The sequence below is a fragment of the Carassius auratus genome, chromosome 47, assembly GCF_003368295.1.
Source record: "Carassius auratus strain Wakin chromosome 47, ASM336829v1, whole genome shotgun sequence".
Taxonomy (NCBI): Eukaryota; Metazoa; Chordata; class Actinopteri; order Cypriniformes; family Cyprinidae; genus Carassius; species Carassius auratus.
This window is the reverse complement of record NC_039289.1, coordinates 4778623-4805623: the sequence shown is the minus strand read 5'-3', so window position 1 is coordinate 4805623 and position 27001 is coordinate 4778623. Positions and strand designations below refer to the sequence as shown.

The 27001-nt window shown below is 38.8% G+C and overlaps 1 protein-coding gene across 6 annotated transcripts in view; it reads left to right on the top strand.

The window, feature by feature from the left end:
* patj (PATJ crumbs cell polarity complex component) overlaps positions 1-27001 on the top strand; it is a 95299-nt gene that overhangs the window by 8405 nt on the left and 59893 nt on the right. For all 6 annotated transcript variants that reach the window (XM_026235830.1, XM_026235829.1, XM_026235828.1 and 3 more), the window contains exons 8-28: positions 1628-1756; positions 4643-4888; positions 5601-5703; positions 5804-5892; positions 6145-6286; positions 7185-7319; positions 9574-9653; positions 9907-9963; positions 10546-10680; positions 11602-11778; positions 11937-12005; positions 12519-12713; positions 19771-19980; positions 20386-20484; positions 22808-23110; positions 23303-23375; positions 23466-23541; positions 24643-24720; positions 24827-24898; positions 25619-25796; positions 26187-26297. In XM_026235830.1, coding sequence (XP_026091615.1) covers positions 1628-1756; positions 4643-4888; positions 5601-5703; positions 5804-5892; positions 6145-6286; positions 7185-7319; positions 9574-9653; positions 9907-9963; positions 10546-10680; positions 11602-11778; positions 11937-12005; positions 12519-12713; positions 19771-19980; positions 20386-20484; positions 22808-23110; positions 23303-23375; positions 23466-23541; positions 24643-24720; positions 24827-24898; positions 25619-25796; positions 26187-26297 — 2757 coding nt within the window. The remainder of the gene's footprint in view (positions 1-1627; positions 1757-4642; positions 4889-5600; positions 5704-5803; positions 5893-6144; positions 6287-7184; positions 7320-9573; positions 9654-9906; positions 9964-10545; positions 10681-11601; positions 11779-11936; positions 12006-12518; positions 12714-19770; positions 19981-20385; positions 20485-22807; positions 23111-23302; positions 23376-23465; positions 23542-24642; positions 24721-24826; positions 24899-25618; positions 25797-26186; positions 26298-27001) is intronic.

Below are 27001 nucleotides of genomic sequence, written 5' to 3'. Positions count from 1 at the left end.
CGTTCAAGCTGAGAAAATATTTATCTATTTAAGATTGTTAGGACCCCAAGGGATCACTGCTCCATTCCTTAAATGGAGGAGAGCGAGAGCAAATGTAGCTGAGGTATATTTTTCCTCACTTCCCCTGCCCTTCTATCTCTCTGTAGACCCAGACCTCTGAAGCCCTCGAAAATATCTTGGATCCTAATTATACCCTATTGGAAAGTTTCATGCAGGCTAGACTTGTTGCACTTCTTTGGAATTCCCACTACTGGAGGAATAACATCCAAGCCTTTTCCCAAGGGAGATGTTTCCTGCCTCCCACAATGGCTTTCTCATTTACCATCGCTAATGTATCGATGTTTATGTAAGCTGCAGCCTGAAGGAAATGCGGCTGTGTGTGGAAAGAAATATAGCTGTATATGTTGGGTTTGGGTCATCAGTGTTTGCTGTGTTTAAACAGATTTACTGTAGGATTGCCAAGAATGATCAAAGGAATAGCAAACTTAAAAAATGAAATGAAATAATAAAAAAATATATATTGAATTATACTTTTTGAAGAACTATAATTAATGGTTTTGTATGTTTTTTTTTGTTTAGATTTTTTTTTAATGTTGCCTTTTTTATTGTTTTATTTTTAGTTTTCTTTTGTTTATTTATTTTATTTTTAGTATTTAAAAAATTTGTTTTATAAATGTATTTTTGGTTTTGTGTGTTTTTGTTTTTGCATTTTATTTTTGTTCTGTCTTTTGTGTCTTCTGTTTTGACATTTTTATTTGTTTCGTTTTTTTGTTTTTTGCATTTTGTTTTTGTTTGTTTATCAGTTTATTTTTAGGTTTTTGGTTTGTGTTTTTTATTTTGCATTTTAGTTTTGTTTTTGTTCTGCTTCCTCAACTCAAATGTTTAGATGTTTAGCTGCAAAAAAGCACAAAACCCAGTGCTAACCACATCCATATGTATCCATAATGCAACATCATACAAATTGCATAATATTAACTGATTTTGAAGAATGACAGTTTTTTTTTTTTCTTCTCTGATCTGATCTTTACACTGATGAATCATGACCGAGGTGAATTCCTACACGATTTAAGTAAATCTCAAAAAAGGACTTTGGGGACTAATAGTGAGACTTCTTATCTCCAAAATGGTTATTTTCTCCTCACTACTGGACGAGTGCTAGTCTAAAGCTTTGTTTTGAAAAAAAAAGAGCGACGGGACGAACAGCAGAGGAGGGGTTTCATTAGATATTAGAGGTAGTCACCCGGCAGATAACGGCCTGGCAATAAGAGAACAGAAATGTAATGATTGCAATCCATTTATATGAGCCCAAGGAGACTTGGGTGATTAGGAGTGCAGCTGACGTGAGATCACAAATACTCTCATGGGCATTCATGACCCTGACATTGATCGGCCGCTGCGGGATCACATCGTTAGCACGTTCATTAGCATTCTGTGCCCTATTACGACTCTGAAACAGGAAGGAGTCACAAGTCTAGGATTGTCAGTTGCTCCCTATTTGGACAATCAAAGGTGATTGAATGGATTGTTTTTTACGTTTTGTGGCTAAAGTAAATTATGACCAATGCCCACTGACCTCCGAATGTATAAGACAAGGGATTGAAAACGGTCTCCTGTGTGTCGTTTGCAGGATCAGTGGGGACACGTGGAGGAGATCGAGCTGGTGAATGATGGCTCCGGCCTGGGATTTGGGATTGTTGGAGGCAAGGCAACAGGAATGGTTGTCAGGACCGTGTTGCCAGACAGCGTGGCCGATAAGGTTTGTGCTTGCATCTTCTACACGTTTCCTCAATGCATTTTGATAAAAATTACAGGTAATTTCTGAACCTTTAAGTTGAGTTTATATGTGATTCAGCAGTGTTACACCCAATGCAATTAAAGCCCCTTTCACACTGCACGTCGGACCCGCAATATTCCCGTAACATTGCCTGGTCGCCTTCTGTGTGAAAGCAACCACGTCCCGGAATTGATTACCGAATCGAACCCGGGTCGGGGACATAGTAACATTGCGGTAATCGATCCGGAACGAGCACTGTGTGAACAAAAGCCAGATCTAATTCGGTATCGAAGTGATGACGCGCGTTATCGCGCGACTCTTTTACCGGCTGTTTTGAAGGAAGATCAACATTCGCGACGAAAACATATGTGCAAACTGTAATGAAGCAGAGATCAGTTAGTTCCTCACTTTCTGCGCTGACGCAGAGATCGTTTGCTTGCTTCAGTTAAAGTATAACGTGCCAAGCGTTGTTGACTCGTACATTACACGTCACGCGCTGATGTCACGTGTCGTTACGGGATCTTCAAGGGTTGTGTGTGAAAGCACGCACATATACCGGGTCATCACTGGCAGTGTGAAAGTGCCAAATCTAGCGACCAGGGAACAATTACAGGAACACTTTACCCCTGTATTTGCCGGAATGGCAGTGTGAAAGGGGCTTTAGAATGTTCTTCACTAGAATCACAATGTCCGATGCATGAATGAATCATTCTTAATTGTTAGCAAAAAACAATTGGGTTGCCTGACATAACTTTGTGTTCCTTTGCAAAAATGTGGTGTTCCACAGGCAATTTGCACTGTTTAGTAAATCTGGCCTAAGTGTTCACTTGCAAAATTGTTGTGTTCCCCTGATTAACTTTGCGTTAGCTTGCAAAACTGTTGCGTTGCTCCAAGAAACTTTTCGTTAGATTGCAAAACTATTGAGTTCCTCTAAGAAACTTTGTGTTCTCTCGCAAAAATGTTGCGTTCCCCAGGGAAACTTTGCATTCCCTCACAAAACTATTCCCCCAGTATATCTTCTATAGCCACCCTATTGCATTCCCTTGAGAAACTTTGCATTCTTTTGCAAAACGGTTGCATTCTCTTAAAAAAAAACTGTTGTTTTCGCCTCCTAGTTAATTTTTATTATAATTTTTTTTTCCATCATCTTGTCCCTTTAGGGGCACTGTAAATGTAGAATTTTGTGCATATATTTATATATAATTTATTACTTTTTGTTGTTAAACTAATACAAGTGTGTTATATTATTTTGTTTTTTTTCCAATATAAAAAATATGAAGTTGAGATTTAGATGTTTAACTAAATGACAACAATAGGGGAAGAGTTATAAGATGAAGAGGTACAAAAGTGACTCGTGAAGTAGACATCATGTGGGACGGTGTACAGTATTTGTGTGTTTGCAGGAATCTTATTAAGATGATGACTTCTGTCCGTATCTTCAGCTCTACTGCAAAGTATTTGACGTGGGAACTTGAAAAGCGGATAGTTCAATACACACCTACTGATGTCAGCTTTACTCTCTTCAGTGCTTAGCCAGGAGGGACAGAGACTGGAAAACAACCTGTCCTGGTTTAGACCCCTCTCACACACACACACACACACACACACACCCCTCCTCTTCTCCCTCCCAGTGTACAGAGCTCAGGCAACAAACCCCTTCTTGTTCAAAAGGCACATTGCTTGCATTTCACACATCAGTGGATCTTATGCTCCAAAAAAGCTGTCAAAATCAGGGCTTTGTTATCCATGGCGTTTCCTATTTCAACCTTTAATGGCTGCGGCGGGCTTCAATGCACTCCCGCTGTCCCCTGCACAGTGGCAGGAACAAGCTGCCGAAATTTTCCCTGCGCAAGTTGATGTATCAAACGGCTTTCATGTCTCGCGCTGCACAAAGGCGGCTGTTCTCCTTTCTGCGCTTTGTGTAATCAGTCTTTAGTCCTCCCCTTCCTCTCGCCATTCGTTTGGCCAGTCTGCCAGAGTCCTAGAAAGAAGAATGCATCTCACAGCTCTAGCTGACTGGAAAGGGCTGTGAGGAAAGGCCACGGAAGAGTGACACAGTTATTGTGGATGTTAGACTTTTGGCTCCTGCACCTGTGGATGATGGGAACAAATTAGGTTGTAAATGTGAGATTTGGTTTAGGCATGCGTTGGGAGGTTAATTATGTTTTGGGGGCCGGTAATAATGATTTGCTTGCAATTGTTAACAGGTATAATGTGTTTGTATCGGGGCTTTTGTTTTGTCATATTAACACCATTTTTGTCATATTAACATACAGGGGTCATATGCAAAAAAGAAAACAATTAAAATAAATTATATATATATATATATATATATATATATATATATATATATATATATATATATATATATATATATATATATTAAAATAAATGAATAATATATGTAAATGTATTCATTGAATTTTTGAATTGTATTATTTTTATTAACATGCATCACATTAATTAAAAAAATAATACAATTCTATAGCAATATAACGAATTGCTATAAAAATAAAAGCATATATACAAATATTCAGATACATGTAGAATTTAACAAATAAATTACTTTTACGATTTAAATGTAAATATTTCATTTTACATTTTCAACTATATATAAAATTATTATTTAGTTTAGTTTTGCAACAGTCATTGTGAATAATGGGAATTACAGAAAAAAAAAACATCTGGACGCTTTGCCAATTTGTCTTTTTTTATTTTTTTACAATAATTTGAAGGAAAGGGGGTGCGTTTTATTTATTTTATATTTTTTTCCAGGATGGATGGATCTAATATAGATGAATGGATAGATAGATTCACCTCATGTTCAGTGATGTCAACTTCTTCCTCTTTTCTTTCATTCACCTCCAGGACGGGAGGCTGAGAACAGGTGACCACATCCTGCGGATCGGTGACACGTCCACTCGGGGTCTGGCCAGTGACCAGGTGGTGCAGGTGCTGCAGGCCTGCGGGACACATGTAAGGATGTTGATTGCACGAGACCCTCTGGTGGCGACCCAGCCTCCTCCTCCTCCACCTCCACCTGCCCCCGCCATGGCTCCCGTCACTTCTCTGCCACCTCCACCTCCTGTGCCATCCCGCAGGGGCAGCAAAACGGTATAGAATACACCACCTTTACATAAAGCCATGAAGTAATATACAATTATATTTTTACATTTTATATTTAGGAAATTTTACTTTTGAAATTTAAAATGAAAAAATTTGTAATAAAATTTTAATTATGATTTTATGATATTTTGCATTTAAATTATAATTGTTTATATAGCAGAGTAGTATTATTTTTTTTTTATCACATGTAATTTTTGCTCAAATAAAAAAAAAATGGTGGTAATAAAAATGTTAAATATGTAATTAAAATAAAATAATTGAAATATTCAAATAAAATAATCACTGAAATAATATTTAAATAAAATATTTCAGATGTATTTCTGCAATGAGAAATTGGAGGAGTAATTTGCTTTATTTTATTTTACTTTATAATTTCTTTTTGGATTATATTAATTTTCACCCCCAAATTCTCTTAACTGTAATGCAAAAATATAATATGAATGTATTTCTGACCATTTCATTTTTTAGGTTGACAAAAACAAAAGAAAAAAAATATATAATTTAAAGTAATTGTATAACTGTTCTATAGAAATGGGAATCTAATCAGACTTTTTCATAATGTACCCCTAAAGTAAATCCGAATGCCTCATAGTAATTTCTATATATATTTCTATTTCTATTGATATTGATTCTATTGGTCTAATAACGGGGCCAAAACATGTTTTTTTGTATTAAACCTGTATGATCTGTAATGTTGCAGCCAAATTTGGAGGGCTTCGAAATCCATGAAGTTGCGTTAAAAAAGAAGGAAGGCCAGAGCCTCGGGATCTCTGTAATCGGACACAACGCTTTGACCACTAAGGGTAAGAAACATATTTTGCCTTGTTTTCCCAGAAATCCAACAACTTACAGTATGCGGTTAATTAATATTTTCTTGCATCTCTCGTCTCTGTTGCATGTCAGATGCGATGGGGGTCTTCGTGAAGAACGTGGTTCCAGGCAGCGCCGCTGAGCAGAGCGGGAAAATCCATGTCCACGACAGGATAATAGCTGTGGGTTCTTAATCACTTTTTAATGAGCTCTACCTTAATTAGCCGCATATCCATACAAGCGCACTGACAGAACAGAACGCCAGCTAAGCGAGACGTCTCTTTCATCTCACGTTGACTCACAGTTTAATAAGAACGAGTTTGACCGCATCCACGCTCTCCTAGCTTCACGCTAGGCTAATCAGTCCCACTGAGGCGACTTGGAGAGCCGGGCCTGAAGTGACTCCTTGATTGTCTTTGTGTCTGTGTGAACAGTTGGATGGCGTGAACCTCCAGGGATTCACCAACCAGGAAGTGCTGGAAGTAATGAAGCGGACAGGAGATATCGTACACCTTACCCTCATTAGGAAGATCAACTCGCCCATGAGGACAGGCGTAGAAAAATCACTAGATAAAGGTAAAGTGACATGGATTGTATTCAGATCAGATCTGTACCTACAGAGCTGTCATTCAATTCAAAAAAATGTAAAAATACAATTGGTTAAGATTTTATCAAATAAAATAATAATAACAACAATAAATGAATTTTTAAGAAAATAAATAACATGCAAATTTATACATGCAAAGGACGCAAGCTTGTGTGCGCAGTGAGGAGATCTGTGCGTGCGCTCATCCGAAGCAAGCAAACATGCACCTCAGAACGCATGCAAATATTAAGATATTGATTTTAAATGGACAAATTCACACAAAAATTATGTCAAAATGCCCACCTTGGTAAGTATCCTATAGCATGCATAATCTTTACATTAATTGATCAGCGATAAATTATTATTTTTATTATTAAGTATAGTTTTTCCATAAACTTAGCACATACCGAACTGTACCGAAACAGTGTCTCTAAAACCGTGAAACAAACTGAATGCTGAAAAAGGTTAACCGTTCCACCCTTTATATATATATATATGTGTGTGTGTGTGTGTGTGTGTGTGTGTGTGTATAAGAAAACCACAGGCTTTCAGCAAATGTATGTATAATGGTTAAATGGGAGCTCATTTCATGCACTGAATATAGGAAAGATCTGCCTGTGGTGGTCAAGACAGACATGCTGTTGACATGTCAGTGTTTACATTTCAAGTCTATTTTGTTGGAGCCTTTATTGCTGTAAAAATACAAGTTTGAGGCCTACTTGATAGAATTAGGTTTTGATGTGTCGAATCACACTGTTTTCTGATTTTAAAAATAAAATCGTCATACTGACTTGGACTTTATATATATTTATCTCTTCATAAATGATTACGAATATTTGTGGATTCAGAATTAAGTGTGTATATTTATATACTGGTGTGTTGATATAGTCCAGAGAGAGTCGTCGCGCGTGTCTCTGAAGAGATCGTCTGAGATCAAGGCACGGGCGGATGTTCAGAGGGGCTCTGTGGTTGAGTCTATGGACCCTGCCCTGAGTGGGATCAAACAACAGCTGCAGGGGAAAAGTGAGTTCATACAACACACAAACACTTCTGTTCGCTCACATACAGGTGCTCAACAATGTGGTCGATATTAGTGGTTGACCAAGGCCAAGACCGATATATCGGCCGATATCTGGCATTTTTAAAATCTGTTGATGGGGAATGAAAACTAGTTTTCCCTTAGAATTAAGTGTAATTTTCAGAGCCCGTTGTTAATATTTTTTTTATTCTTGTTTTTATTTGAAAAAACTAGCCAGGGCAGCATTGCTTACTTTTGGACAAAACAAAATCACAGAAGCTGAGCATACAGGCAAATATTTAACATACCACACTGTTGGCTGCATTACATGCACACTGTATGCATGTACCCTATCATACGCATAAAACCGAAGTATACTTTGGGCTTAAAACTGATGAATCCGTTCCTTGGGCGCTCCCTTCTGCATGGAGGTCAGATTCAGGCCAGCTCCTACACCGAGCCTAGCATGCATTGTTCCAGTCATGTTAGCCGGCAGAAATAAATATGGAGATAGGCGACCTGTAAGCGGAAGCCGAAGCAGCCCAGAGCTCTGGTAACATTCTGCCCTAATTAATCCGGACAAGACCCGGTACCTGCCAAACTCCTAAATAAAGCGTTCTGTTGCACTGAGCCAATACATGCCCGGGATAACAGTGATTGGTTGTCAGGGACTCATTTCCCAAAGCTGGAATCATAGCACGTGTAAAATGATAGCTGCCCTCGAGTCAAAACACACACTGCTTTAATCATACTTTCACCTCCCGCCTTTTTCCCCCTGTGGTCTTAAGAAATGATATTGCCATGTGAGTGTGTAGATGTTTAAATATTTTCTTTATGGATAATGCGCAAAAATTATTTTGGTACATTGACGTGACATTTGATAAAAGAAAACTGAGAGGCTTCGCTAAATTTCACCCGTCGATTTTAAAGATAACTACTCTGGAAGTGCCATTATATGGCTTCTTTTGTGTCATGTAATGTTGAAAGTCTCTGAAAACAGATGTGTTTCAGCCCTAATGGTACAAAAATGTGGACAACAAGGACTAGTTGCTGCCGGGTTTTCTGCACTTTTTCCAAGTTCTGTCACACCGGCGGTTTCGACCTATTAAAATCATTGCAAAAGTTGACAGCGAGAGCGCTCTGTCACAAAGAAGCGGTGACAATCGGTCCACGCTGGTATAATTATAGTCCGCAGTTGTTCCAGAAATGCCTAAAGCAGTTAAAAACCACAGGAAGTACTATGTAAAACCTCATTTACTCAACTTTTGTGGGTCTTTTGTAACTTCTCCCATGTGACGCCCTCTTTTAAATGTTGAGTGACGTTTGGATGGGGGGTGGACATTTGTTCTCAGTGTCAGCAGAGTTTTTCCTGATACATAAACATAACAAGCCATTGCCGTGATCAACATTTCCCCTGTTCTCCATATTTTCCATTGCGCCGCACCTGGGCTGCAGATGTTGGCTGGGGTTTGACGTCCCATGTGTAGAAGCGATGCATTGCTGTATTAATATAGTCAAACATTTGTGATGAATGGTGTTGTGAGTGAGGCGTTAGAAATGCTAATTTAATCAGGTCTGCATCCCTCACTCTCACTCACTCACTGACTTTACTTTTTACCATAACGTGCTTTAGCATACAGTCCACAACAGGGCCTGAAACTCTTGAAAAAGTCCGCTTTTTGTAAAAGTGGTCTGTAAAACAAGCTTGTTTTTCATTCATTTTATATGATATTATATGACTACATTACCTTTTAAGGTAGTATTCTGAAATTTTATGTTTTGTAAATAAGTACTCATGTAAGCTTATTTGTATCAACATATTTAATGTGTCTCTATTGTTTGTAGTAACAGGAGACCAAATTGTACATGATTCCTTACAAATGTCTGTTAAATTTATTTTTTAAGTTACAGAACTTCTCTGAAACCCCCTGCTATTCCCACCCCATATCATAGTTAGGGGTCACAAGTGCCCATAAAAGCAGTTCCACCCATTTATTTGCCTCCATTGTCCTTTGGGCTTCCAGCCGATACTGTTCCCAGGCGTCCCGTTGTCTTTTTCTGCACTATCACTACTGACTCCTCTCTCAACTTTTGCCCTCAGCGCACTCTCAGCCCTCTGATTATATTCATCCGTCAGATTGACATCAATCCCATGCTAGTATGCGGCACCTGACATTAATGTCATATGTTTCCATTTGGGCATCCAAATGGCGGTAATTGACTTTAAACACTGCTCTCATTATTGTGTGTGTGTTGTAGTGCAAGAGCCAGCCCCGCTGACGGAGATGGAGCTTCGTGTTAAATGGGAACAGGCTCTTGGTCCACATTACGATGTTATGGTAAGCAAAATGTAGGGGAAGTAATGTTAACAGATGCTAAGTGCGGCTTTCAATTAAACATGAAGCAAACTGCACATCAGCAAGAACCGCCTGCACTTACACATGCTGTGATAAGAGATGTTCGATCGACCAGCTTAATTTGGCTATAAATTGCGTCAGTTGACTCCTGTTGGATTTGAGTTCATGTGCTGACACACTGTTATTTGGTTTTATTTACCAAAAAGGAAGTGTGTTGACATTTTTATTTTTACAGGTTGTACAGCTTGACCCTGTCATAGATGATGATATTGAGCTGCAGAAGTACTCCAAGGTAACGTGGAAACCGTACGATTCATGGTTCATTCAACCGTTCATTCATCTCTATAGTAGGGCATGGCAATCTATCAAATATTCATTATATATAGTACAGATGGTAGCGAGTTGGACACGTGTTATTCTTCTTTGTCTCACGACTTGCAAGTATGACAGCATTAAGATATCAAGATGGTTTTTAGCTCCTCACAAGTTAATTAATTTCGGTTTTTTATTTATTTATTTATTTTTTATTTATTTTTTTATACAATGAATCGATTAAAAACACTGAACAATTTGTTTGAAATATCACACAAAAAGGTATATTGAAGTTCCCAAAAATCTTTGATCTTTTCAAATGTTTTTTTATATATATATATATATACTGTAATATTGGTGCATATAAAGAAAAAATATTTTATCCTTGGGTTCGTTTAGTGAAAAACCATGTAGAATTAAGATTTTACTGTGTTTTAGCACTTGCAAGAAACCCTTCTAGAGCAAACACTTAAATATCAAGATATATAATTAAATCTCACCCAGCCACGCTCAGTAGTGATCACACTGAGTGAGTCAAACCATAAAAATTATGTTTCTACAGCTTCTCCCAATACACACAATGCGCTTGGGCGTGGAACTAGACTCTTTTGATGGACACCACTACATTTCCACAGTGGCTCCTGAGGGTCCAGTAGCAAAACATGGACTGCTTCGACTAGAGGATGAACTTCTGGAGGTAAAGTCATTTTAAAGTGCTTTAAATAGCATCTACACTGCCGACGTGTGTCTTTCTTGCTCCCTCACTCTTTGACATTATGGTTACATGGGCTCCCAGGGTTTGGCCAGCCTACATCTTTGCTCTTGGCTTGCTTTGGTGAGCCTCTTCTCGGATGCTTTAATAACACTGACCTTTGCGTCCTGCCAGCACCAAGCCTCCAGGAAGGCTTGCGGCTGCTGTTGCTGCTGCTGGCTCATGGATGTTCTGGCAGGAGGGCTCCAGAGTCTGACCGAGGCCATCTGCATGACTGTCCCCTGCCCTAACCTCCCCACTGGCCTTGCTTCCGGCCCCTTCCCTCTAAACTTCCCCCTCCCACCTGGTCAGGTGGCTGAGGGCCGCTGTGCCTTCAACCTGTTGCTGTTGGCAGGAGCCTGGATGGCTAAACCGGGGGAGGTTTGCAGGGCTGCAGGAGAAGTGGCTTATAGAGAGATGTGGTGTACCTCAAGGCTACGTCCTATGGACAATGTATATGTTGAGTCTCTGAAGAATCATTTATGAAAATCCCATATTGCAGTGTAACTTAAATATCTTAATGTACTCCTCTTGGCCTTGCTAGATGCTTTAGATGTTCTGTGGGACAGCGATGGTATGTTTGTGTGTGTGTGTGTAAGGGAAAGGATGTGTGGAGACTATGGCTTCCCCCGGTTTGGGCAGATGGCACAGTGCCGCCCGATTTGACATAGCAGCTTCAGGCTTTCCCACTTCATGAAATAGCAATCAAAGATGGCCAGTGAGTGCCACAAAGACGGAGTGTAATATAGTCACCAACCTAATAAGCTCCACATAGGATGTTAATATGATCTGTAACATCCTTGACAAATATTTTCAGTACGCTTGAGAGTAAAGTTTGTCCAAATAAAATGTGTGTTGTATTTGCAGGTGAATGGCGTGCAGTTGTATGGGAAGTCCAGACGAGAGGCTCTTGCATTCCTCAGAGAGGTTCCTCCTCCCTTTACTTTGGTTTGCTGCAGACGCTTCGCGGAAGAAGGCAGCGAATACCACCCTGAATCTGAAGAGTGGCACTCATCCAGCCCCTCAGCCAGCCTACAGGAGCAGGTAACAAATAACTCCACACAGAGAATCCAAAATTAACTCGCAACATCTGCCAAATGCAAATCAAAATTGCCTTTGGCAAGTTACTCTGCATTGGCCAATACATTCGAAATAAAACTGCAAAATAATGTATACCTGCTCATTTTGTAATAATTTTACAGATTGAGAATAACCTCTCCATGTTTGCCAAAGATACAAATCTACGTGACAGCATGAGGGAAGAGTTTCAGGTTTGTCCATACCTTCTAATGCAGGGCTCTCCAAACTCCGTTTTGGAGGGCCGGTGTCCAGCAAAGTTTGTTTACCTGAACCTGCAGGACGACCGGCCCTCCAGGACCAAGTTTGGAGACCCCTCCTCTAATTAAACTTTATACCTGGATTATAGCTCAGCGGTTCTCTACTGGTTTTGCTTCAGGATCTAGATTTTTACATGTGGCACCAACATTTTTTTATTATACAAAGTTAAAAGAAAATATATATATTTTTTAAATAAAACAAAGTAATTACAAACAAAATACAATTAAAATAATTATTATCCATTAGATTTATTAAAATGTATTTTATTTATCTCAGAAAGCTAAATTACTATATGAAAAAATTGTAACAATGCACAAACTTGAGCTATTGATTGATTAATTGACCCCAACAGAACAGACCTGCAACCCATTTTGGGGTCACAACCCACCAATTGAGAACCACTACTAACTGGTCATGATTTGTGCTTTTCTTTTCCTGCCTGTCAGGCATCAGCAGTGGAGCAAAGAGTTCACGATAAAGAAGAGCCCCTAGAGCCAGGTGACCCTGAGAGAGAGCAGATGGATGAGGATGATGATGATGAAGAAGATGAAAGTGAACTAGCTCTGTGGTCTCCAAATGTGCAGGTGCTAGAACTAGAGAAAGGAGAGCGAGGTCTTGGCTTCAGCATACTAGACTATCAGGTGGGGAATCAACTAATTTCTGTTTTTTTTTTGTTTGTTTGTTTGTTTGTTTTTTTTGGGGGGGGGGTAACTCTGAGAAAAAACTTAAGTTCAATTTACATTTCAGGAAGTGTTTACAAGAAGTTTTGAGTGTTGTCATCTCCATGGAAGAATTGACACAGTCACCTTGCACCATAAAACCAGCTAAAAATGAATAAAAAATATGTAGTAAAAACAAAACCAATCAAAGTTCAGTATGCAAACAGATAAAACGACAAGAGGTCCAGTCACAATTAACTATACGGGCCCTATCTTGCACCCAGCGCAATTGACTTTGTACACCGACGCATGTGTCATTCCTATTTTGCACCCGCGCAAAGCGCGCTTTTCCCTCCACAGAAGCACGTCGCTAAACTAGTAAATGAACTTGCGCTCCCTGTGCGGTTCAGCGCAAAAAAGGAGGCGTTTTCCGGCGCAAACAATCCCTGGTGCTATTTTGCTGTTCCATTAAACAATTGCGCCACTGACCAGAAAAAACCTAGTCTAAAGTCAGTGGCGCATTGCGCGTTGTTCATTATGCTATTTTAAGGGCGCATGCTTGACCATAATGTATAGCGTGCACAACGCGCACACACTTTGCTCATGTAATCTACACAGATGCAACAGTTATTTTTGCAAATCATAAATTGTTACACTAAAAAAATATTAACACATGAGATGACGGAAATCATTGTGGTGTGCCACGGAAATGTGAAAAAATAGTCATAAATCTAGATGTGCATAAATCTAGCTTACAAATTATTCAGGCTAATTGTAGTAATTAAGGATCAGACCTGTTTGAGGTCATATATGTATATAAGGACATCTGACAAATTTGTTTGTCCGTCAAGAACCAGGAAAAAAAATCGATGAAACAATTGTGGCTATTTCCTCCCACGCCTGTTTAACCAACGCTATTTTGAGTGGGTTTCTCCCATCCCCATACAACACAACTTCTCTGTCTTTCACTGCTCTTACAAGAACATCAGTCTCCTCGGCTGTGAACCGCTCCTGGCGTGCGCCTGGTAAATACGTCATAATAATAGCAATCCATAATGGAACTTGCGCACCTGCTTTTAAAGGGAATGTTGGATGACGCTCTGATTGGTTTATTTCACGTTACGCCCAAACCACACCTATGAATAATGAAGCTACTTCAGACCAACCCATTTTAGATTTGCGCCGGGCGCAAGAGCCATTTATCCCGCCGGGAAAATAGCAACAGCGCCGAGACCCGCCCACAAACTTACTTGCGCTTCGCGCTTTGACACTTGCGTTTCAGATCGTTAAAATAGGGCCCTACAAGTATTATGATGACGTCTTCATGGTCTTTTACATTCTAAAAATATTCCATTATTGTGAACGTGTATGTTAAGTTTAGGTTTAAGTAATAACGGAATTTTTATTCATCTGCAATTTAGAACAGAATAGGGCTATTGCAATTATTGCAATTATTTTGATAATCGATTAATCTAACGATTATTAGAACGATTGATCATCGATTATTTCACTGATAAATCAATGAACTTTGGTTAAAAAGAAATTGGTTAAAATTCTGAGTTATACATATTCTAACAAATAAAGGTAACAATGTCAGTTTTTGAAAATAATATTATGTCATTTTCAATTACAAATACAATTAATTTATACAAATAAATATATTTGGCACATAAAATGAGATCACAAACAGAGAAACTCTCATTCACCATTTAGTTAGCTATTTGAAAAAGTAACTTCACGATTTTCTATGAACTATCCTTTAAGTGGAGGAAAAGGAGACCAGACTCTATTAATCACAGGAGTGATCACAGGAAACGTGCGTTGATGTCACAAGTCATTGGACACTGAACAAAAGAAAGCAGTGAAACCTTTCTGACTAGGGCCGCCGCTGTTTATCTGGCCCTGCGCCAGCCATCAAACCCTTTGCTCTACTCACTTAGAACGAAAAGCTGCTTTCCTCCTTCCTTCATTAGCCCTCTAATCAGGGTTAGTACATAACTGCACGTTGATCCTGAATCAGAAGTGATCATGTAATGAGGCCACTTAGAATGCAGAACCTCTCCCGCAGACCTGCACTTCTCTGGTCCTGTGGGACGCCTCGTGTTTTATATTATCCAGCAATGGCTTCCAATTGATTTCATGCAGGGAAACAGTATTGGCAGGAGAAAAGCATGCCTATGCTTTCGCAACTTCATCAGGACTATAATAAATGGCCACTGCATCGTGGCGAAACTGAACAGAGATCATATTTTAATGGTAAGATATGCTTCTTTCCTCGTCAGAGGCAGCTTTAAGTGATGGTGGGCCACGGCGACATGGACTGAATTACATTTGCTGCTTAATGGCAGTAACCTGAGCAGTGATCCTTTAAATTCTTCCTCTAATAAATGAAGAAATGAAGATAGAGCAGGGATGAGGAAACTCGGGAGAGAGTCTATAGGCTCAATGCGATGATAAAAAATGTTTTGCCGACTCAAAGTCCTTCTTTTTCTCTTGTTATTATGAGATTATAGTTTGTTTTTGCAACATGAACAAGTACGAACGAATTGCATCAATACTGCATCAACACTGAATTTGAGATCATCTCATCCCCACCAAGGCAAGCAGACAAAAAACTCCCAGCCTTGCAACTTGGATCATAGATCATTGTCGTGAAGAGGCTGAAGCACTAAAGCTTACTTTGCAGATCTTCTGGAGCAGTTGCTGGTGCACCCTGGGGTTTATTGGAAACCATATTGACCTGTGTAGCTTCCTCTCGGTCGAACTCACCATCTTTGCTCGGCTCCAGCTGAGCCCCCTCCACCTAGCCCTGTCTGTTGGCTTATCTACACCGAAACTAACGCTTTTCAACCCGAGGGCCTGATGCATGATGGGTGGGAATTGATTCAGAGGAGGGGGTGTAGGCGTTTGAAGTGAAAGAAGTGTTAAAATGTCCATAAATGTATGAGCTGTAAGGAATTGCCAGAAAGACGAAAGTGAGCAACTCAAACTATGCAATGATGGGTACGGTCTTCCATGCTCTTCTAATGGAGGAGGAATCTCTCAACCTTTCTTCTTGACTTCTTTTGTTTCCCGCGGCGGATGGGCTAGGACCTCTCCAGTCTGCAAGGGGGAAATTGATTTTGCCACTCTCTCCAGTAAGAGGCCTGAGCTGATAAGGCAGAGGAGGCAACCTCGAGACCTGCAGACACGCTCGAAGCCTTCCAGAACCTTCAATCTCTCCCTCCTTCTTACCACCCTCCTTCTCTTCTTCACATCTCAACCACTAGTATTACCTCTAATGCAAGCAGACCTTGTAACTGCAGCTAGATTGATGGTAGCCCACGCTCACACTGACAGCTGGAAACCAGGGAGTTTTTCTTCCCTAATGACACCCCTGACCGTGTGACTGAGTGACGTGGCGACGGTGAAATCATTTGGAGTCACGCCTCAGGTTTTTGCTCTTACAAGTAAGAAATCTTGAAGTAAGAAGAGCTACATAGCAATATGAGAAGGACCGCTTGGTAGTACTAGCAATCCTGGTAATGGAGATTAATGAAGGTATTCTTAAAGCCAAACAACTGATCTGAAGGGTCGGGTTGTGGTGGTTTTGTTTTGAGTAGGATTGTACTCTCATGGCCATTTAAAAGTCATTACTACGAGTTTTCGCTAACATTTGAAGTGTGCACATGAAGTCACGGTGCAACTGAAATATGACTGAGCAGATCTCCCGCGAAGGGTGTAGGATAGATGTAAGCTGCCCAAAGGGAACATGGCTTAGCGTAACTTTCTGTTTGGGTAGGATGTCGGCCCTACACCAGACTCAAAAAGTGAAATGACTCCCTTCACAAAAATAATAAACTTAAAGAACAGGAAGAATTTGAACCGCAACGTTCTCCGAAGGTTCTTGCGTTTACAAATGCCGTTTTCCACGGAATCATATACATTTACATGAAAGGCCTTTTGCAGGTGGGCTGTAAACCTTTGGTGGGCAAAACAAATTAGTTTGAAACTTCAGTAGTGAATGTATGGCTCCAATAATTCATGCTGTCAATAGAGAAGAGATCTGAGAGAATGCATTTTTGAATCATTTCAATGGTTCAAAGCGCCTAACCTGCACATCAATACAGCATTTAGTCTCATCCAGTGAATGTTTTAAAGGAGAGTCATAAATCATCCCAGCGTGTTATTATTTATTTATTGTTGTTTATTTATTCTGTGGCCTGAAGCTGCAGAAACTGACCAAGGGCTATTTTATTACTGTCGCAGGGAAATAAGTTACCAATTCGACTATAGGACACCACCCTTAATTTGAATATGTTAAAGAATGAAATGCATTGCACTTTTCAGCCGTGAACAATTGTTCTAACATTGTGTTGTCATTTCGCAATGGTGTCTTCCAATATTAGGTTCCAGCTTGTAGCAGATCCAAAGAAAGAGGTGTCTGGATTTACTACCATTGTCATGACTGCACTGTGTAATGCCGAACAGCTGCCCACAGCTATAAGTTTTAAAACAAAACAAAAAAACAGCTTATGCATTGTTTCTCCACTTTGTGATTCCCAACACTTTGACTTGGCTTGCTTTAAGACTTGTCAACGCACTTGGCAATATTGGCGTCATAGCTAGTAGCAAGAAAGTGGTGAATAACTGTCAAAGTGAACAAAGTGGGTAACATTCTGCCGTCCATTTATTTTACTTCTGAATGTCATGATATTTTACTAAACTAGAATGGCAACATTTGGACAGATGTGGCGTAATGGTTAGTCAGTGAACAGTTCTTAAGAACCATTACTTTTCTTAATGTGAACTTTTAGTAAATTTAAGGACCTTTTTCCACTATCAATAATTTTTGTGCAATGAAAAGATTCAATGGAGGTTTAATGTTCTTCATGGAACCATAGATGCCAATTAATAATCGTTATCTCAATCGAAGTTCTCATCTCAAAGCAACTACAGTGAGAACAACCAAAAGATGGATTGAAACAGAAAAGAAAGCAAAAGGCAGATGTCCTGGAGTTCCTGGTATTCTGTTCAGCAAGATTGAAGGTGATGCAGAGCGCAGGAGCAAAACAGATGACTTGGCCTGCTATTGATTCCTGTGAAACAGCCGATTTACTGTCGGCCTGACACCACGCTGAAGAATTTCAACCCGTTTGACAAGCAGGGCCAGCCAAGGGAATGCTTGGCACTCGGAGGAGACAGTAGCCAACCTTAGCCCAGCAAGAAATATGGGATATCCAATCCGGCCGCCAATGCTCATACCCATCTGTTAGCTAGCCAACAGTTTCTGCTTGAGCAGTTTCCCATTGAGAATGGGCAAAACATTTCTATCTAGATACTTTAGATCGGTCGTAAGCCCTATGTCTCACCTGGTTGCCCGTTGACTGAATCATTGGCAAACAACATTGCTCTAAAAGTTGCCCTGTGTATCATCACCTTAAGGTTATGTAGTCCGCGGTAAAATATTGTGGCATGTTCGTTTGCATTGACCCAAACTAATTTAATCCAGTTTTGATTATTTTATGCTGTCAGTGGTTGTGTGGAAACTGTAATCTTCACCACCCGCTAGGGACTTCTGGGATTGTCATTTTCTTTGGATCTAAAAAAGTTATTCACACCTGTAACATGGGAGACCGCTGCTCCCCAAATGAGCCATGTACTATATGCCATCTTAATCATATGTGCACTCAGATAAAAACATGAATAAGAAATGGCGCAACCTAGCTCACTTTCTTTCCATCTCTTGTGTGAACATCCTTACTGATCGGTATCTTTATTCCCTAGCAGGTGACACATTGTCGTATTAGGGGCCCCTTGTGCTTGCCTGTTCCCCTTGCCTGTTTTTTCATAGCTGCTCTACTGACATCACTGGCCATGTGGGATGAGAGCAGGGCTTGGAAAGCAAAGCACGCTTGGCTGGAACCCGGCAGCCGGACAATGCAGCCTGTGTCCTCCTAAAGCGCCAGCTGGAGTGGAACTTCAAATCCTCTCTCCAACTTTTTCCTGTCTTTTTTTTCTCCTCTTTCTTCCCCTTCTACAGGCCTCAGTTCATCTCGCTCTGAAATTGCATTTCTCTTCTCGTCTGCTTCCCGTGCAGCAGTGGCTCACTGGGTAATCAGGGGGCAGTAATTACCGGGTTTGCTAACCCACTTTTAATGGTTGATCTGGGTGAAGTTTCCCGATCTGCGGTCCGCAGTTTCACTCAGGGTCCTCTGCTGTCAAAAATCCTTGTCAATAATATATTATCTCCTTTTTTTTGAGTGGTCATTATGGTCTGAACCTTGACATGTCTTTTGTGGTCTTGTCCAAAAAACAACTCCAGATACTGAAATGATTAAAAAACAACACACTTTTCTTTTTTAACATTACAGTAGAAGAGATTCATGTCAGAAATCTCAAAAAATGCAAGGATCGTCCATTTGTCAGGTCTTTTGACATGGTTGGATTGTAAATGTTCATGGGCAGATAGATGAGATTACTAATGACTGTGCTCCCGCTTCAGTTTTTACTCTGAAATAACTACTTGTTAATCACTTTTATATTGTCATTCGCCACATAAAAGCCGCCCATATGGGTCATGAAATATATTGTTGGAGACATCAAATCGGTTGAATTGCGGTTTTATGGCAGAGCTCCCCAGAGATGTGATTGATACCATAGCGCTTGGGATGTTGGAGTTGGCCTCATTTGGCCTTCCACTCTTTTGGAAGTGCATTTCAATGCAAAGCTAGCCAAGTCATTCCTGTTGTGAAGTACATATGTGTGAGGTTTTCTCTAAGTAGCATTCACAAGGTGCCGAATAACAGGAATGACCCATTTGCTTGTTTGCAAATTTTTATGCTCTGCTTACACAGGTGCTGTTTTAATTAAATGTTTGTATTACAATTTAAACATAAGTGAAACTTCAAAAGGCAGTCTTCTTGATCTGCTTTTTGATGTGACTGTGATGTATAGGTTAAATCAGGGTCACCATCGCTCCTCACTTTGTTCTCATGTTTCTTTTTCCCCTCTGTTTTTCTGTTTGTGTGTTTGCGTTGGTCTGCATTGCCCTCTGCAGGACCCTCTGGATGTTGCACGCTCTGTGATTGTCATTCGCTCTCTGGTGCCTGGAGGGGTGGCGGACATTCACGGGGGGCTCCTCCCGGGTGACCAGCTGGTTTTCGTCAATGACACTCATCTGGAAACATGCTCTCTGGCCCAGGCGGTAGAGGTCCTCAAATCTGCTCCGCCTGGGAGAGTCTACCTTGGAATCAGGAAACCACTGGTGGTAAGAGCCACTATGTAATTATGGCCTCATTCTGTTAACATTCAGAGCTGGAAGTGTTTATTTGAGTAAATATTTAAGATTGGTGGGTATTTCTTCAAAGTATTACTTTGGCTTGTGGAGCTTTATAGTGTTTAAAAGAGTGATTTTATATCTCACAATATGGCTATATCTTATTTTAAACTTTATCTCACAATTTTTCATTCAATTTTTGTGCTATGTAAATCAGATGTTTACCATGAATGTGAATTAGGTTACTGTTACACTGTTAGGTAAGCATTATAAAAGCATGTTTGGCTTTTTGTAGTTAAATGTTTGGTTCATCCTGCTATTGGCACAGTGTTATATATGATATGTCCGTTTAGTCGCTGAGTTTATTTTGCATTGTTTTGTGTCTGAACTACACAGGCAGAGGTCAAAGGTAGTGGGCAGCAGTCCTCTTGGGCTGTAGAGGGCGCTGATGAGCAAACAACAGCAAAGCATTCCGTCACTCCATCTATGCAAGAGGTATTCAGAATACTCTTTTAGTTCACTTTTTTGAAAGCAGTTAATACTTATTTTTAGCAAAAAATTGAACAAAAAATGACATTTGCAAAAGACTTCTGTTTTAAATGAATGCTGTTATTTTGTGATTTCTATTAATTAAAAAAAAATGATCATGGTTTCCACGAAATTTTACACTGTAACTGCTTTCAGCATTGATAATAAGAAATGTTTCTTGAGCAGAAAATCAGCATATTAGAATGATTTCTGAAGGATCATGTGACTTTGAAGACCGGAGCAATGATACTAAAAATTAGGCTTTGCATCACTGGAATAATTTTAGAATAAATTAATAATAATAAAAAATGCTTCTTTAAAATAGTGATATTTCTCAATATTACTGTTTTTACAGTATTTTCAAGCAAATAAATGCAGCCTTGGTGAACATAAGAAACTCCTTTCAAAAAATTACACATTTTACAGATCCAAACCTTTTGAACCATAGTGTGTGTGTGTATATATATGTATATATGTGTATATATATATATATATATATATATATATATATATATATATATATATATATATATATATATATATATATATATATATATATATATATATATATATATATATATATATGTGTGTATATATATATATATATGTATATATATATATATATATATATATATATATATATATATATATATATATATATATATATATATATATATACACACACATTACATAAATACTATAATCTTATATTCACATATACAGTATACCTTATAAAACATCCCACAGTTTTTTATACATATAAACTCTAAAACTCTGTTTTGATTTAAAAATTATTTAAAATATAATGTAAAAATAAAACATGAACTGTAACAAAAGCAGAAGTTAGTAAGTGTTTTGTTGTCATGAGAAAAAGTTGAAGACCCCTGGTCCATCATCTGAAAAGACACTTATGTACATCAATATGTAGCAAAGAAACCCCAACTACATTAGTAGTTATTAACAAAGAGATCCCAAGCGAGAAAGAAAAAGAGCTTGAGCAAAAGAAGATGAGTGAGGAAAAAGAGGAACAAATGAGCGAGCCTCATGAGAGAAATCTTTTTAGAGCTGATGCATGACCCCTCTATGGGCCTTTGAAATGTACCATATTATCCTTGAATTTTAGCAAAGATGTAATTGAGGCGGCCGAGTCAAGTGCTGCCGTAAATCTACTCAAAACGAGACTAATTGCGCCATTAGGATTTTAGACTCGACACATTTTTCATGACAAATTGGTTCTGCTCCCTGCAAGGGTGAGTGAGAAAGGCGCTGAGTCGGCTTGTTGGAGCATCGTAGGGGAAAAGTGCGCTTTCAGCTCTTATGATCTGTATGTGTGTGGAAGAGGGAGAGGAGGACAAGCTCCGGCACCCTGTTGCAGGGATAGAAAGAGCTGCTTTGTATGCAGCAGACAGATGAGAGGTGAGATGTCTCTACCCTCCACGCCCACTCCAACATCAGACGTTTCTGTTAGCGGATAATTTAGGGGGGAGGAATGTTAAAAAGGGGTATAAAGTAGCATAGGGTTTCACTATCAGGAGTTTCGGGGGTGGGGTCGACTCAAAAAAATGAAACAAAGTTGGGCAGGTTTGGACTGAATTGAATACAGCACTTTTCTTAGTGCTTATGAAAGAATTTTTGCTTGTATTTGTTAGATGTAGCCATGTAGTTCAAGATTTAGTTTTTTTATCCAGAGGTTTGTGGGTTCAAATCCCTCAAGAGATTACTATCATAGTGCTATTAAAGGGATTTTTCAACCAAAAATTATCTCCTCAAAGTAATACATAGTCTTAGACTGAGTTTAGTTTAACTCTTGGACTAGCTTTCTATGAAAAAAAACTAAAGATACCATTTTTGAGCATGAATTATATAAATATGAACATTTAACAGGTTAGAGTTTAGCACAGCTCTTAGGCCTTGCTTTGACTAAAAATTTCATTTTTTTTTAGCATTGTTCATATAAATATGGACGTTTTAGCTTGTATTTGGTTAATATAGCTCTGTGGTTCAAAATTTTGGATTGGTCGTCAGAAGGTTGCAGGGTCAAATTCCCCAAAAATTTGTATATTTACTATTACCAATATAAGAAATATTTGTCCTAGAAATCCAAATTCGATTTTATTGGTCAAATTCTGACTTTTTATCTGTGGAACACTGAAATAGATGTTTAGCAGAATGTTCAAGCTGCTCTTTTCCATATTAAAGTGGTGGATTTATACTACTTTACTAACTCTTCTGACTTTTTCTTTGAGTGAGTAACAGACTAGAAATTTAACATCATTTTTGTTGTGGATAGGACTTTGGAAATGGCTCGGTCTTATCTGACGACCTGGATGAGGAGCCAGAGCTTATCCTGGACGCTGAGCCCCGCTACACCTCTCCCCTCACCACCATTGGCGTCCTGCCCGTCCTGGAGCGAGAGATGGCTGTAGATGAGGATGATGAAGAGCAGGAGATGGACACCATGAAGGACCAAGGGAGCTCCAAGGTCAAGGGCGACAGTCTGCCTTCATACTTGAGTGTTAAGACTCGCTCCTGGGAAGAGCCAACACCATCCAGCCCCTACCAGTTCAACAATCAACCGGATGCACAAGAACAGGTTTTACATTTAAATATTTTTTATTCCCATACATTGAAATGAAATCCATTACAACAAATGATACCACACACAAAAACGAATGCGTTAAATTAATGAGAATTTTAAGTTGTCACAGTGAGAATTTTATATTAAGAATATTCAAGGTATAATTTCTTTTTATTTTGGGGTGTGTTGAATTCTTGTGTTGTTTAGTTTCCAGAGGTGGACGATGAGCTTTGCACAAGCTTTGAGAAGATTCAGCTGCAGCTCCCGCAAATTCCCCTTAGTGAGTATTTGTCTTCGAAGCAAGGCTTATTTCAGTCTTAATATACTGTAGATTATTGCAGTTTGACATTTATTATACATCTGTTCTCAGGTCAGTCTGCCACATGGATCGAGGCAGCAGACAGCGAGGCAGACTCAGAGCTTACCTTGACCGACACAGACACAGAGTGAGTCTCCATCTGTAATAAACACACACACACACACACACACACACTCGTCTCTATCCGTCACTCAGCTTACTTCTGTTTATCAACAAATTGCCATGTTGTCATTGGTTTAGTTTGGTTTAGGGGACAACATTTTAAAATCACAACGCGATTATGACTTATTATGCGATTATGAATTTTTGGTCCTTGTTTTCATCAGGTGCCCTGTGTGGAATTTTAATTACTGTGATTATGTTTTCTAATGGAATGATAACTCCACCTGCTGGACAGATGTGGTGCTTAAATATTAACAAGGGCCGTTGATAAACTAGAATTTTAAAGATGTAAAAATAAGATTCAAACTAAGCAGGTAATCATAAATTAGAGATTAGATGTGTGTGAGAGAGACTGCTTTTTGGTTTATGCACATACATGTTTTTGGAAATAATTAACACATTAATAATTTTTTCACTGCACAATATTGATCTTCAGAAAGGGAAAATATTTGCACTATTATTAAATTATGAATAAACTATAAATGTTCTAAATAAATATAATTAAATAACATAAATCTAACAATAAATAATAATAATAAACTCTTTATAAAATAGCAATATAATAATGTATTTTCTATAATATAATAATTATATTATAATGTTGTATTATTATTTGTTTTCTAGAGCACTTTCTCTGCAATTTGTTAAGCTCAAAGCATTTCTAGTTGTATGTTCTAGCTCTGTTTATGTAATGATTTTAATAGGGACAGGAAGTAATGCTGATTGATTTAATGTTTTTGTATCAGAAATTTTAAATCAAGTAAGTTTATAAGCTGTTGGATGGCTTTCCTCCGCTCCTCTTTATAAATTATTAATCATACTTTATTCTTCCCTGATATTACAGTGGAATTTGTTTGTTCATGCTGTTTAATCAAGTGAAATATTTAAGAAATAATTTCACTTGCTTTTGTGAACGCAGATCTGAGATGGTTAATGTGAGTGTGATTAAGTCAGAATCGCTGTTTATTCTGCATGAACCTGCTTCAATCTAGCATATGTGACTAAGACTGAGTCTGGGACTGTAATACATCTTTGAGGGATTTGTGCGCTCGATTTCTCTCTGCAGAACTGCACAGCGCACTTCCTCTTGCAGCAGGAAGAGAAGAAAACAGGGGGCTGCCGGTTCAATGAGAGAAGGCCACAGGTAGCAAACTCTGCATCATTAAGAATCATTGATGTTTTAGAATTTGATGGTAAGTTTAGGAATGATGCTTTTTATTATGACTGTACAGTAAATTTATTGTCTGCAGTGATCTGCCTGAAAGAGAGGAGGGAGAAGGTGAGGAGACACCTGCGTTCAGTCACTGGGGTCCCCCACGCAGGTAAAAACACTGAAGAGTTTCTGTCAATCAGGAGATTTCCATGGAGATTTTTACTCACTCTCTCACTCACTCACTCCCTCACTCACTCTTTCACTCACTCACTCTCACTCTCTCACTCTCACTCACTCACTCACAAACTCTCACTCACACTCACTCTCACTTACTCTCTCACTCACTCACTCTCTCACTCACACACTCTCACTCCCACTCTCTCACTATCAGTGTATATATATATATATATATATATATATATATATATATATATATATATATATATATATATATATATATATATATATATATATATATAATTTTTTTTTTTTTTTTTTTTTTCTCAATGTCTGCTAATGTAGCTCAGTTTATTGTGATAAGGACAGGAAGTGATGTGCTGATTTGATGTTTTTGTATCCATGATAATAAATCAAATAAGCCTCTGCTCTTCTTTTTTTTATATTATTATATGATATTATATTATATAGGGATGCACCAAAATGAAAATTCTGTGCCGAAACCGACATTTCTGGATGCACTTTTTAATAATTATAATATATTAAATTATATCATATTATATTATACTATGTCTATCTAGGTGTGTGTGTGTGTGTGTGTATGTGTATATATATATCCTGTAATATTTTAAAGTTACAATAAATAATAAATAACAATTATTTTTTTTATTATTGTATCTATGTATTTTAATAAAATGTCTTTTTTTCCTAGAGTGGAGGTGTGGCCAGAGCCGCAGGAGTCTCTGGGTATCAGTATAGTGGGCGGCCGCACCGTTATAAAGAGGCTGAAGAACGGAGAGGAACTGAAGGGCATTTTCATCAAACAGGTGCTGCCAGAGAGCCCAGCTGGACGCACGGGTGCCCTTAAAACAGGAGACAAGATTTTACAGGTCTGAGAGCCACACACAGACACCTTCAGGCGCATTTGCTCTTAATATAGCCGCTTCATCTGTTGACATTACATTGTTCTGGTCTTTTCTGCTTCCTTACCATTTTAAAGGGGTCATATTCTGTGTTTTGTTGCTTTTATTTATCCCCGAATCTGCCTAGAAAGGTTTTCTTGCACTAAAAATGGCTTTACTTGATTTCCCACTACTCTTGCTACTATACGTTACACCTATAACAATGTGTAAATTATCTTTTTATGATGTGCGCATAGTTTTTTTTTTTTGCAAAATAAACAAGAAAATCCTGCAAGTCCCTTTTAAATCCCCTCTTATCTCTTTCTCCTCCTCATGTCCTCTCTTTCTTTTTTTTCCTCCGTCCTTTGTATTAAATAGGTTTGTGGAGTGGACTTGCAGAATGCCAGCCATGAGGAGGCAGTACAGGCTATCAAAGCGGCGTCCAGTCCCGTGGTCTTCATCGTGCAGAGCCTGTCCTCCACTCCACGGGTAAACCTGCCATTTCAAACTCCATTTAAAACGCCGTCCCCTCCTCCTGCCTCTGTGCACCTCAGATATGACCCCCTCCCTTCTTCATGCTTGAGTGCTCTCATTTATGAAAACGGGGCCAATTCATTTCCAGTTCAACAATATTAAATCCACTCAGGGCTGGTAAATGACGGTGCACTCTTGGGCCACTTCCTGACGCCGCTCTGCCATTAAAGATCTAGCTGCCTTTTGATTGCTTGTGGCCCCTAGTATTTTTCTATAGCCCCTTTCACACATATAGTCTGTAAGAGATCATGTGTGAATATGACCTTTTAGAAAGTACCTGTAAGTTCATTCTAACGCGGATGGTGCATTTACTCCGCGTTGTTTACGGAAGTCAAAGAAATGTATAAAGTCATCTAATACGATGGGCCAAAAGCAGCTAAATAAATGTGAACGTTTGACACATTTTGGTATTTTGATACTGATGTGTGAATGGTGCTTTACTGCAAAGATGGAACATCAGTTTACTTCCGGTAATTTTACGGCAATTTATTGGTGTTACTGTGCAAAAGGAGCCTCTATGTTGTAGTAAATATGGTTCTTTCATCTTTTAACTCTCAGGCATTCTTTTATTTAATTTTTTATGTGTGTCCTTGTCTTTGCATAAGGGAAAAAAGTAAAAACAAATAAACACAAATAAATGCTGTAGTTGTTCGCTAACA